This window comes from Galeopterus variegatus, unplaced genomic scaffold (assembly GCF_000696425.1).
Source record: "Galeopterus variegatus unplaced genomic scaffold, G_variegatus-3.0.2 Scaffold182, whole genome shotgun sequence".
NCBI classification, from domain to species: domain Eukaryota; kingdom Metazoa; phylum Chordata; class Mammalia; order Dermoptera; family Cynocephalidae; genus Galeopterus; species Galeopterus variegatus.
The window spans coordinates 466,270-480,210 of record NW_007726293.1 but is presented as its reverse complement, the minus strand read 5'-3'; the positions used below and the strand labels follow the sequence as shown (position 1 = coordinate 480,210).

At 37.0% G+C, this 13,941-nt stretch overlaps 1 protein-coding gene across 1 annotated transcript in view; it reads right to left on the bottom strand.

The window, feature by feature from the left end:
- Positions 1-1,170: 1,170 nt before the first annotated feature.
- The window catches only part of TENM1 (teneurin transmembrane protein 1), a 30,141-nt gene continuing 17,370 nt past the window's right edge, over positions 1,171-13,941 (bottom strand). The window contains exons 5-8 of the mRNA XM_008564278.1: positions 9,662-10,049; positions 7,607-8,827; positions 6,873-7,015; positions 1,171-5,491 (exon numbers count right to left, since the gene is read on the bottom strand). Coding sequence (XP_008562500.1) covers positions 4,733-5,491; positions 6,873-7,015; positions 7,607-8,827; positions 9,662-10,049 — 2,511 coding nt within the window. The 3' untranslated portion in view covers positions 1,171-4,732. The remainder of the gene's footprint in view (positions 5,492-6,872; positions 7,016-7,606; positions 8,828-9,661; positions 10,050-13,941) is intronic.

Below are 13,941 nucleotides of genomic sequence, written 5' to 3'. Positions count from 1 at the left end.
TTTGATTTGTGTACCTACATTTTCAAGATGATGTGGTTTTATTGTTCTCTGTTACGGAGCCACTTTTCCTATTTCAGGTGACCAGCTTGACTTGAGAATGCAGTTTGGCGCATGAATAAAATGGGACACGGTGTTCATTTGCAATTTTATTTTTTAAAAATGAAATATTCAAAGTACTTTTCTTTCAAATATCGACACATAATGTTTAACTTTAAATATTTACAGCATGTTGTTGTGATGCTCTTGTAGAAAAATGCATGCTTCTGGCCTGAAAGCCAGAGCAAAATGCAAAAGACCATTTAACTGCAGCCAGAGAACATGAACCTGTACAGTATCCAGTCACTTTTCAGCACAGGAGTGAGAGCGGGAATACAAAACTGGAACCTATTGTTTCCTAGCAACATGGCTCAGGCCATTATAACACAATTTTCAGTATGATTAGAACCTCTAACTGTTGTTATATAGAAACTGAAAATCTTGGCATACACTGTAAACATCTTTACTTTTCATGAGAAAGTAAGCAGCTAAAAAGAATATTTTTCTGACGTAAAGGCTACACTTCTCTTTTTTACCTTTTCTCTTACTGATACATTTGCCAGAAGAATAGTAAAGATTTAGACATTGTCATGATTCATACAAGTAAAATATTTTTCAAGGACACAATCTGATATACTAACATTTATTTAAGAGGTTAAAGTCCACCACTAAATCTAAGGAAAGATTTTTAACTGCCAAACACATTTCCTTTGACAAATAATGTAAGATGACAACTGCCAAGACAAAATCCACAGCAATTTAACTCTAAGTATTTTCAGTTACTGTTTAGGAAGTAATTTCTTCTTATACACAGTAGTATATTTGGTCCTTAATAGCTTTCACGTGAAGGACGCACTGAAATAGTCACTATTTTATGGTTGAATTCTTTTTTGTTTTTTGTTTTTCTTTTGCTTTGCTTTGCTTTTTTGTTTGTTTTTGTGTTTTGCTTTTTTTGTTTTGTTTTCTTTACAGAATAAAGAACCTTACAGAAGGCTGTGGAAGAGCAGTCTGAGATCTGAAGTAACTCAGGTCAGCTATGTGTATGTGAGTTCCTCCAAGAAAACCAGAATGCTGCATCCAATCTGTAGCTTTATGTTTTTCCACGAGCTATAATACATTCCAATCTCTCCAAAATTTTCTTTCAATACTTGATTACTGTACTTTTGCTTCCACTACTACTGAACTCCATTACAATTGCCCTTACACGAACATATTTTAATAAATGCAAAAACTTTGCCCTGACCCTCTTAAGTGATATTAGGGTGGGGCCTGCCCTGGTTAAAAATATATTTTAAACAAAGGAAAGAAAAAAAAAAAGAAAAAGAGTAGAAATAACATGATGAAAACTGTGTCAAAAGTGATAGGAAAGTCTTATGAAAATTATAACTTAATTTTACACCTCTCTATGTAGGTAGCACATGAATTCCAAATTATACATTGTCAAGTCTTTATACATTTGGCTATGTTGTATACATTATATTATATATGTAGTCTACATATTATAGATCTTCTAGATAAATTGACAGTAAAGGACACGCTTATTTTATACATTATTTTGTTGGGTTAAAAATAAAACATATACTTATTTATATGGCAAATATTTTCTTGAAAGTTAGTATTAATTGAGCTTTATTTCCCTTTCCTTCAGGAGTCATGCTTCTAATCAGTAATGATTACAATGACAAGTAAAACTAAACTTATTTATATGTCTGTTAAGCTTTAAACTTTTCAGCTCATTTGGATCTCTAGACTGTAGTGCAAGAGTAAAAACAAAACAAAACAAAATAGCACAAATAAAATGTGCTTAACTAGAAAAAAGAAACGACCATGGAATATTCCCTGCCTCCAGCCCAGAATGTTCTTCCTAGGAGAGTCTAAATACTGTGCTGTCACTTTAACTTACTTGAATGGTGTATGGCTGTGTAGGGTCAGCCACCTGTCTTCTGGGTATGAGAAATTCATATATTTCTCTTAAAAATGCTTTTACTTTTATCAGGATTTGCAAATGAATTGTTCTTTCATTAATTTAAACTTCAGAGCTACAAGTCAATGAAGGCATTTTTTCTATTTAGCTAAACAGGAAGTGATGTACTCAATATCTACATGTTCTTAGTAAGAAATGCCAAAATGTTTCTCTTAGATTTACTACTCATTAGTGCTAACCTTTCGGCTTTTTATTCTTTCCTCCCCAAACTTTAGGAGTTGTAAAGAGACAACAGTTCAAGGCAGTATTAAAACCACAGCTGTAAGTGATAAAAAGCGCATTTCCTGAATATAATACAGATATAACTTTAAGAAACTGAAGGCACAAACTAACTAAATATGTATTACAAACTAGAAATGCACAGTTCAAGGTGATTACTATTAAGTAAAGCTTCAAAAATTCATTTCTAGTGGATATTTAAAGCAGTTTGAAAATGATATGTCATTGGTGAATTGCAAAAAAGTATAATCACTTAAAAAAAGCAAAATAGACTCTAATATTGACATCTTAAATTATTGATAAAATACATCATCCCATTTATGAATGCACTGTCCATATACAGTTACCAGATTAATTTTCCATTGATTTAAAGAACATCAGAGGTTCTAGGAACTTAAGGTCCATTTTTAGGTTAGTGTGGAGGTATTCAATTTTCAATAAGTTTGTTAGTAATTTTAGAATTCCATCCTGACTAAATACTGTGTCATAAACACAGGCCTGATTCAGGAAAAACTCAGTAATACGATTTTAGTCTGGATTAGCAATACCTTGAGCTGGCGCGCTTCCAATTACAAAGAGAGATGAGTTCATCATGAATTCCTTCTCTTCTCTCTCTGAATACATGTATAAGAAGGCAATAATCTAACCTGAAGGTTTTGAAAAAGAAATGGTTGAATACACCCTCCCCTACTGTTTACCGGGGTCCTTTCCTTTCCCTTGCTCTCCTTTGTACAGTAGGAAGCAGACTCTTTAAAAGCCTTAATGTGAGCCTAGATTCTGACTTTGCATATTTTCAAAGAAACTGTCCTCACAAAGCAAGATAATGACCCCACACTGCATTTAGGTAGTAGCTGGAAAGAATCCAAACCAACATTCCTCCATAAATTTTCCTTCAGACATAGTGAATGTTCAGACTCGGTGATGAGAGTGCAGAAGCTGGCTTAGGGGAATTTTCTACAGGCCATCTTGTGCTGTCATGTGTTTTCATTTGTGGTAACTTACAATTACACAGCATTTTACAAACTTTCTCTTTGTCACTGAGCACAAATCTTCCAGCTCACCAAGGGGCTTCTTTTGAGAAACTGCAGTTGATAGTAACACTAATCCTGACCTTTCTCCAAATTTTAAATGATTGCAGAACACATAACCTGTCTTGGAAAATAGTTATTTTCCTAGGCAGGAGAGGTGATTAAAGAAAAAGAAATGGGTAAAGACAGAAAACTAAAATAACTAACCATATAAATTACATTAGTAAAAACTAGTCTGCCTCTGTATGATTAGTTGAAATGTTTTAGGTTGGAAAGGGTTAGCTTAACTCAATTTCCTGAATATGGCTGGGAGATGTTCAATACAGAATAGTACATTTGAAAGATAAATCTAAGTGGGCTGAAACAATGTAGCAGCAACTACTGTGATGTTTGGTTTGGTCTTCCCTTTGGTACTTTCCTTTCATTTTAGTACTAGATCTATTTTTTTTAAAGGTTTTGGCTGTTATGAATTTCTGCAGTAGTAGTTAATGCATTTATCAGGATCCCAGACACATATGCCTGCTAAAGCCTCTTTTTTCTTTTTTTACACCAGAATCATACTTTTTATTAAATTACCTTTCATGTGCAGAAAACCATCGGATTAGTGTATAAATACTGAATCACTAGTGTGAAACTATGACCAAAACACATCCTATATATAAATGAGAAATTCCTACCCAGGTTAATAAAAGGTATGCTTGAAAGATGCCAGTACAGCTGGGCAATTTGGTAAAAAATTGAGTCAAAACAGGTTGTGTGAGAGAGGTCACATTGGCCAGCTGCCTTGGTATCATGTACACACTAGCAAATAGTGGCTATTCAGTCTGGTTACCACACACACAGGGAAGCATGGCAGACAGAACCCAGCCACCACACGCCAAAAACACAGCACAACAACATGGTATTTACTTTAACAAGCAAGGAGGAGTAATCAGGGAGGGAGGGCCAATGGGTCCTGACTCTAGGAGATGGTGGCCAAGGACATTTTACACTTCTTTTTAAGTTCCCTATAATCGATCTGGAAAATGTGAAAGGGCTGGCAGTCTTTGCAAGGTTCAGATACTATTGCACCACCTTTTCAAATAGCCCACAAGGTCTGCCAACAGTTAAATGTGAAATTTCATGTCACAGTAGAGGACCTTGGGTTCTTTCTGTATATTTGAACATAAGCATGGCTCGGCAAATTTGAAGCGGTGTTTTCTGAAAACTTTTTTTTAGCTGTTTGAGTTCTACTTGTGTTATTTTGAATACTGCCACACAAGAACTAAAAATCTCTGTCATTTCTTAAAGAGTTTAAACAAACAATATTAAAATACCATCTTCCGTCACATTGAAAGGCAGTTGGATATGTTTTTCCTCCATATTTACATATACAGAGTTCTGATCTAGAAAATCAATACAATAAACCATTTTATGTTTTAAAAACAGGCAGTCTTTGGTGACGCAAAGGCAGAGATTTTTTTTGTTACCTCCTGCCTATTTCGCTCTGTCTCATAAAGTGAATATTGTTGGCACTGTCAGAAAGTTCTAGATACTGCTCAACAGACAAAACAAAATACCCATCATAACCTTGTACCTTTCCAGTGCTCAAAAGCTGCTGCTTTTCCCCCTCTGTCCATGCCCGAATCCCCTCTTCCCCTTCTTGCAGCCTTCTTTGTTCCTTAGTCCAGGCCTGGGCCACAGCGCGCTGTCTGGCAATCTCCAACACATGATTCTTTTCCTCTTCGACAGTTGTCCCATATCGGATGTTGAAGCACAGGGCCCCATGCTGGAGCTGAATATCTGCAAACCGTCTAGTCCTTCCATTCAACACAGAAGTCATCTGGGACACAGTGACATTGACACCATTCTCCAGAATCCGCCTCCCCCCAGTGTTACCGATGAGCACCAGGTCCTCCTCCAGAGACCCAAGTTTAATGAAGTAGTGAGTGTCCCTCCCCTCTATGGTAAAATGTAGGTTTTCCAGGTAATGAGCATTATTGAGAATGGCAGCAAGCCGCCTGCTATCTTCATTGGCTACTCCTATAATATCAGCTGTTACTATGCCATCCTTGATGGCAAATTTTATACCTTTTCCAAAAACAGAAGGGACAGCAGCAAACCTTGGTTGCTTCCCTCCTTCAAGGCAATGTCCATCATTGTATCGGGGAGTCATAGGAAGTTGATCCAAGGAAATGAAATTTCTGAGCTGTTTCTGGAGCTCACACTGAATACCCAGGATAGTCTAGGAAAGAAGAAAGGCACAGTGCAAATGCAGTACAGGGTTAGACACCTGTCGTATGCTTGGTCATTGGGGAAGGGAATGGATTGCCAGGTAGCTTCCTTCTCTCTTTAAGTGATTTAAAAACAAGCCAAATTTGGAATCTCTTCATCAGAGATTTGGAAAAGAAAACACTAACAGGTGACTGATTACCCAGCATTCTAGCATGGTTGAGTTAAGCAGAAGGAAATATGTTCAAACTTGTTACCATAGAATTTCAGAGCTAGAAGGGGCACTGTAAGTGGGTCCAGCTCCCCTGAAACACAGACATTTTATTTTCTCCAACTTAAATGACACCGACTAGATGTTATTACTGGATGTGAAGTAATACATTAGGCACAGTGAGGTATGAAGAAATGCATGAGGGATAGCTCTTATTTTTAAGAGCTCATGACCTTATACATAATGACAGCAAATCAGCAAGAAATTCACAGATCTTTTTATGTGGAGTTAAAAAAAACCCTTTTTTATTTTGGCAATTTTCAAACATACTAAGAAATAAAGAGAAAAGCCTAATGAACCCCCAAGCATCCATTACAAAGTTCCAGCAATTTTCAACATTTTGCTAAACCTTTCTTGAAAGGCTTTTAATTACAAAAAGCATTTACATATTGTATGTATTTACAAAAAGGGATGAGCCTCTAGTATCTATTTAGAATTTCCTTTGCCTTATAATTTTTTAGAATTAAATTTCAAGCCCTCCCACCCAAATTTCAGTTTTGTTAAAGCCATCTTTTTTTTTTTTTTGCAAATACAGATATTCCTATTTCTTTCAATTGAAAGATGTTCCTTTTTGTTTTTATTTGTACATCATACTCCTGATGAGATCATCTGTTAAATTCTGAGTGCTTCGGTATTCCTACTTTTTCCAGAGACTTTATCCCTGTAATTATTTATTATTTTTTCCTTCATTGTGCTTGTATAAATTTTATCAGAATAATTTTATTCTGTTATCCTCATGCTCTTAAGGCACCATCCCCTAAATAATTTTACAGTTGGAAATCTGATGATTTTATGTGTGTCTTTTAATACACAATTTTCTTTATGTAGAATCCATAATTGCCCTTGGTATCCCATTTCAGAATTCTAAAGTTCAGCTCCTCTTTTCTTTTGTTTATCTATTGCAGCAATCATCAAGTAACCTGTTATTCTTTTCCAAAAGCGCCAATTCCCTGACCTTTTTCTAATGGAAGCTTTTCTTCTATTTCTTCATTAATCATGCATATTTTAGTGAATATTCCAAAAGACTCAAAAACAAGTAAGCAAGTATAGGTAAATATCATTTCATGGCATTGGATGAGCTTCTGTTTTTTCAGCTAAATAGAGATGGAAAACTTTTACTAACCTTTCCAGGATCCCACTCTTGAGTTTTTGTCTGAAGCTGTAGAAGCTCATAAGTTAATTCCAAATTTTCTAATTCTGGTTTGGGAAATCCAGGTAGTACATTGTGTAACTGGAAACCAAATAGCTCCAACCAACTCCCAATGTCTGTGAGACACAAAATTTAAAAGAAAAAAGTATAAAAAGCCCATACTTTACAACCTTTGTTGAAAAATTAAAAGATGCCCTCCTGCCTGCAATACGTTTAAGCAATGGAAAGTTAGGGATAAAAGTCCCCCTTATATGACCCACTCTAAACACATGATCCTTCCTCTACAGGGAGATCTTTCGACTCATGGATAATGCCAGAGATAGGTTCAGTTTACTGCACTGAAAGTCTTAATGTGGTAGGGGTAGTAAGGCCACGTGGACTGTGATATTAGATTTATATGATGCAACATAATCCTGATTTCTTTCTTTTATGAAATTATTTGTATAAACTTTTGAGAGTAAAAGATAGAAACAAAAGCAGCTTAAAAGGAAAGAAATAAATGTACTGGATGCAAAAGCATCACGTTTTATGCTAACTTGCACGTTTTGCCACTCTAGAAAACTAAGGAAGAGAGTGAATGCACAATAACTTGCGGGCTAACTGGCAGGAAGAGGAAGCATATATACAGAGACTTTGAGATTATGTGATAAAATAAACAGCACTGAGTTATCTCAGGTTTAGCCTAAAGTTTTACACCGTTTAAATACCTGTGGTATACTTTGCAACATCTTGAATTTTGCCAACTGGGTAGTTGTTTTCGAAGGAGTAGAGGTTGAATGGTTTAGGAAGGAGGTTCAACTGTTTCCATATGTGATGATTAGGCGTTGTCCATCTACCAGCAACAACATCATAATCCCTTTGCCCCAGGTGCACTAATTTAGTTAGAAAATCATAGAGTCCTCCATGAAAACCAATGATGACCTGAAAGTCAGGGTAAGTGTCGTGATAGATATCACCATAAGGCGTGTACAATATCTCTTTTATGACCAGACCTCGACTGCTGAACACAGCTAGTGGGGTACCTGTATTATCACAGGCTACATAATATTCTTCACCACTGCTTAACTCCATGGCAATAAGGTGACCTTGGAGATCATAATACAGAGATGTAATCTCTGAGCTCGTGTGGTTGTACAGATGAGTAACTCTTATGGGGTTGGCAAGGTCTGCATAAAAGAATTGAAGGTGCTGCCCTAGGCTGGACTTACTGGCGACACGGCGCCCAAGCCCATCATAGTAATACTGCACAGACCAGCCAGAAGCTTTATTGTAGGCTTTCTGCAGCAGACCATTAGAATTATATTCAAATACGTCATTTCCCCTCTGCCTCAGAAAGCCATCTTCATCCATTTTATACTGAATTTCTCCTAGTCTAGTGATGCGGTCTCGGAGGTCATATCGGAGAGGAGTAAGACGAGCACTATTCCCATGGCTTAAGAGGTTGATGTTTCCGTTCAGATCATAACTATAACGCCACTGGGTTTTGTCATTTACAGAAACAGTTTGAAGTTGCCCATCAGCATCATATTCATAGAAATACCTTGTTATATTGGCATCTACTCCTACCCTTATATCACATATTACCATACGGCCCATATTATCATATTGAATAGTCATCCAGTAGGCAATTGCCTTTAGGATTTCATACTGGACTTCAATGACTTGTCCATTGGCACTGAAGATCTTGGTGTGCTTCATCACTGTAGTAGTTATGACCTGATTTAAATCGTAATTAATTACACTGAATTTTCCAAACTGCTCTGTTCTACCAGAGACATCAACATATCGGTATAGATCTATGGGCAAAGGGGTCTCATTGATCACAGCTTGCATGCTGGTGACGCGGAAGTTGTTGTAGCTGTAGTCAAACCGTGCATTCACAAGACCTTCTTCACTGAATCTGAAAATCTGGCGTCCAATAAGAGGTCCTGTAGAAACCAAAATAAAAATAATGAGAAAAAAGCTAGGTGATCAATGTAGAACCATCAGAAAGGTCTAGTCTTATTTTATGCTTTTACATTCAAAATAAACTATAAGAGATTGACCTATGATATGTAATGCCTGGGTATATCATCACATATATTGTCACAGTGGTAGTCACCAAATATGGAAAAGTTAAAAATGCTGTATAGTTATAGAATAATTTAATTATAGAAACTATGGAAATAATAATAACCCATCCAGTAGCCTGGGGTGATGAAACTGATATTATGAATATTCTTTCTTGCTATAATCATTGACAAAAATGCTTTCGTTTCATTTAACCTTTGGTACAAAGTCAGAGGGTCAGGTTTTGACAAAGTCTAACATTAAAGTAACCAGATATGGGAATTTTATAAACCCAAAGGATGGAATATATTCAAAAGTTCTGACTTTTGAAGCTATTTTGTCATCAACTGAGGCTTATGGAGATTACACAGGGCTTAAGCCAGTTTCAGTGAGACTCATATCTGGCAGCTTCATCTTTGGGAAGATTTGGCGGTGCGTAGAAACGGGTATACAGTTAGAGTAGGTACTTAGATCTCAACTTTCTTGAGAGCTGAGACAAAGAGTGAGAAATGCACTGTATGTTTTTAAGGAATAAGCTTTCATGCTGAATACGTGTTTTACATTTTCAGTGGAAGATAATTTGATAACTAAAGTGAAAATTTGTTGGATCGAATGTGTATAGCTTAATGCTTCTATCTCAGACTGTGGTCAGCGAAAATTTCATAAGAAAATACTGATGTTGCTGTACACATCACCACTCTTTCACAACACACCTGTTTGCCTGTATCTGATTGTACAGATGAATCCATCATGCATCAGGTGTATTGTCTTAATCACTCCAGAAGACTCTTCGTATGTTAATGTGACCTGGGTGGTATCATAGAGAATCTCAGATAGCCTTGCTTGCTTGGTGTACTTGTATAAAACTCTACGGCCTGTCCCCAGATGCAGGGTCTGTAGCAGTCGGCCATCTCTACTATAGTCTTGGATAAAAGAAGTGCTACTGTCTGGTGGGGTGTAGATATTCCGGTAATAGCCCACCGAAAGCATGGTTTGTAAGCTGTGGCGCACCATACTAGGCATGGTGACTGAGAGCAGACAATCCGACTGGTCATACTCAAAGATGTAACGCCGCTGGCTATGTAAGAGAAGCATCACAGACTGAAAAGAGACAAAGACAGAATAGCATAATATGGACCACTAAGGTCGAAGAGATTAAAGAAAATACACATTCATTCATTCAGCACAAATTTATCGATCACTTACCTGTGCCAGGCATAGTGGCAGACCCTAGTGGATATACTAGTGCACAATAATGGTGTCTATCCTTATGGAACTTACAGTTTAATGGAGGAGAAAGACAAGTAACCAAGCAATTACAATAGAGCACAAAACATGTTGTGACAGAGGAAGTGCAAAGTGCTTATGGAAGGTGGAAGTAGAGCCCCTAACCCAGACTTAAGAGGCAAGGGAAGGCTTCCTGGAGAAAGTGATATCTGAGTTGAGACTTATGACTAGGGGTTGGCCAGATGGAGGCAGGGAGATGGGTGGGGTGGGGATAGGGAGAGATTACTTCTGGCAGAGGGCGCAGCATTATGAGGGTCTGGATATGAAAGAGAACATGGCTTTTTCAGAGAATGGGGGAAATTTTGTGTGGCCAGAGCATAGGTATGTTGGTGGGTGGTGTGGGTGTATGTGGGGGTGAAGGGCAGGAGATGAGGCCAGCTTGGTAGGCTGGCTCCAGATCACGTGGGCTCTCTAAGCCATGCCAAGGAGTTTGGACTTAAGTGTGCTGGCGACAGGGAGCCACTGAAGGGTTTTAAGCAAGCTGAGGAACAGGGCGCTTGCAGGGCTGGGAGAAACAGTCAGGTTGGTATTTTAGAAAGGTCATTGTTGCTTCAATGTGGAGATGGTTCGGATGGATGTAAACAGAGGGTAGGGCATGTCCCACATTAACTTATAGTCACTAAAAAGTGTTCATTCACTTCATATAGTAGATGTCTTCCTAAAAAGTTGTATATAAAATATTATTATTGTTATTGTTATTATTATTTTTTTAAATTCATGGTTTAACTTCATGTTTCATGTCTGAATATCAAGGGAGCAAGCCATCAAAAGTGAAAAATTCTCTGGTTATGCAACTCCTCTCCCCCAAACTCATCTGTATTTTAGGAATAGTTATTTGTTGAGGCATAATACCTAGCATGTAATAGGTATATCATAAATATTGGTTAATCTTAATTCTAATAAAATAAGCACTGTTTTAGTGAGGACTCTAATTGATCAGCATTTAAATCTTATCTTTTAATAAAAATAAAAATTGCTTGCCCCTGGAAATTCTGATATAACTTCCTAAGGGAGCTTTACCACTCCCCACTTGAGAATTACCTTATCAAGCAAAATAATTTAGTTAAGCTTTATTTTCTGAAGTTTGTGTTATGAAAACAATAAGTATTTTAAGACTTTTCTAAATGCAAATTACATAAATATTTATGAATGTGAATTACGTAAACATATGTTATGTACCTTTAAATATTCTAAATACGAAATGATATTCTAATATTGAATGTGCCTTTTGAAACTGTATATCCTCCCTACCTTTCTGAGAATTATTGATTTTGAATTGTATGTCAGCACGGTGAAGTCAAAGTCAGTGGTTATTTGCTCATTTGTTTGTTGTTTCTTTTCCACCAACACTACACATGTGGATCCAGAGGTACGTGCAAAAATCCCATCAGCTTATCTCCTGTGGACAACCCATAGCTTGCCACAGCCTACAGTCCCACCTTCGTGACCTCTGAAAACACTCCTGAACAAAAAGCAGGAGACTTGGAAATCCTGCATGGGCCTGGGGACCCGAAGGGAGAACTGCCCCCCTTGACCTAGGCAGAACTCAATAAAACCGGCAGGGAATTTTCACAAGAATGGCACAGCAGGTAGAGGGCAAGGGTGGAGAGGCTTTACACAGGAATGGGTGGAGAATGCCTTTGCATTCTTTCTAGGCTGAAAGACCAATTTCTCAGCTCCTTTCCACTCTCTTCTGTCAATCTGCCATGAACAAATGACATCTGTCACCTGCGACGCTGGCCAGGGACAAGCACCTTATGGCTCCCACACATTAACTAGTACCAGCCTGCCTGGGCCATGTCTTTTCCAGTTGCTGTACCAGCCTTGCCAAACATTTATAGCATACCGTTATTGTATTCTCTCCCCCGTTTTCATCCTCCAGCCTGTAATAAACCACTGCCTGGACACTGTTCCTAGGTGGTGCTGATGCTGAGCTATCTCGAAAGCTCCCTGGTCTATTTGAAAGCTTCCTGCCAATGGCAAGCATGTGGATGACGTGATTGGGAATCTCATGAATATAACCATTATGTTGCCAGAATACTATTTAGCTCTCATTTGGCTGCTTTTTTCACTTTGGGTGGGCATTATTTTCAGTTTGTTCAAAACAATGCTTATGAATCCATCCAATGTCCACACATCTGCTACAGGATAAAAGGCCATTTCTTATTAGTCCAAATAATAGAGTGGGAGACTTTTATTCTTTAATTCATTATAAGATCTTAAAAGAGGTCATTGTAAAGAAAAAACAAAAAAGAACAATCATGGCTGTATCCTCATTTGAACAAGAATAGAATTGAAAGTAGAAAATTGTAAAGTTAAAGCATTTGAATAACCACCAGATGGCAGTGTGGGGCCACCCGGACGCTCAAGCCAAAGACTGCATTCTGTCCCTCTAGGCAGCCTTTGAACACTAAAGAGGCAATTTCGTGTAAAGGTACAAGACTAAAACATCTTATTAAATGATTATAAAATATATTTAAATGCATTTTTAAAGTGTGGTTTGTAAGAATGATTTTAGGAAACTGAAAGATTTACATTTACTGTAATACGACATTTTAGCCCCACAAGTCTTCAAAATATAATTAACTCAGGGAAGTCTCATAAATCAAGACAGAGAATTAATGACCACATAGAGAAAATTTAAAAAACAATAATTGATTTTTTTAATAGAGAAGAGATCATTTAAGCAACCACAGCCATTACCCAAATAATCATTTTTCTCCTAATGGCTACAAACCATTGTGCATTAAAATGATATGCATAACTTTCACTTACTCTAGTGGAAATCAAACCGTTTTTATAAAATGTCTTCATGTTAAGGTGAAAAATCTGCTGCTTATTTTTAATATATCATAGTCTAGGCATGGCAAACAAATTTACAGCCGTAATACCAGAAGTATTTGGGTTGTAAAAAGAGAAATACATTTTAAAGTTTGAGAATTCTTACTTTAAAATATACTACAAGAACCAGACTCTTTGTCCCTGATCTGCCCCTGTCATAGTGAAAGAATGTGCCAGTAAAGGCCATGTTGAAGAGGGGACTGGAAAGAACACAAGGAGACACAGAGCCTCATCAAGTCACTGAAAAAGTTACATGTAAATCACATTCTGGTGAATTCAATCTTCTTTCTCTCTTTTTTCCCTAAAATCATAATTTCAAAGATGTTTTAATTTCCTTCCTCCTTTTTGTTCTTTCTTGTTTTGATTTACCTTCAAGTGGCAGTAAGTGCTAGCTAGCATTTAAATTCTCTGCTTGGGTGCTTTATATTGTTATTTTATTTAATCATCACATCTATTGAGTGAATTAGTTATTACCACTGGTAATAATAACGTTCATAAAATCAATTTCATGATAGATGATTTCTGAAAAGTAAAGAACAATTCCATAATCATGTGCTTTGAAGGTTCTGAGTTTTGCATAATACGATTGTTTAAATCAGGGGCTACCCTTTTAATTAGAGAACAAATCAAACATGAAATCAAGAAAGGCACAAAAGTCAGCTAAGGGCACAAATGATTTGGCTTGTCTCACTGGTCAGTAAACTAGTTTTTGGAAGTCACTGGGGCTTTTCTCAATATATTATTCTAGGTCAGTAAAGCCTTATTTCTGTCGACTACAGACACTGACAGTCTCACAGAGTGTTTTTTCTTTTTTAAGAATTATTGCCAGCTAAGTTTCTATAGCAAAGAGAACTCATGAGAAAAA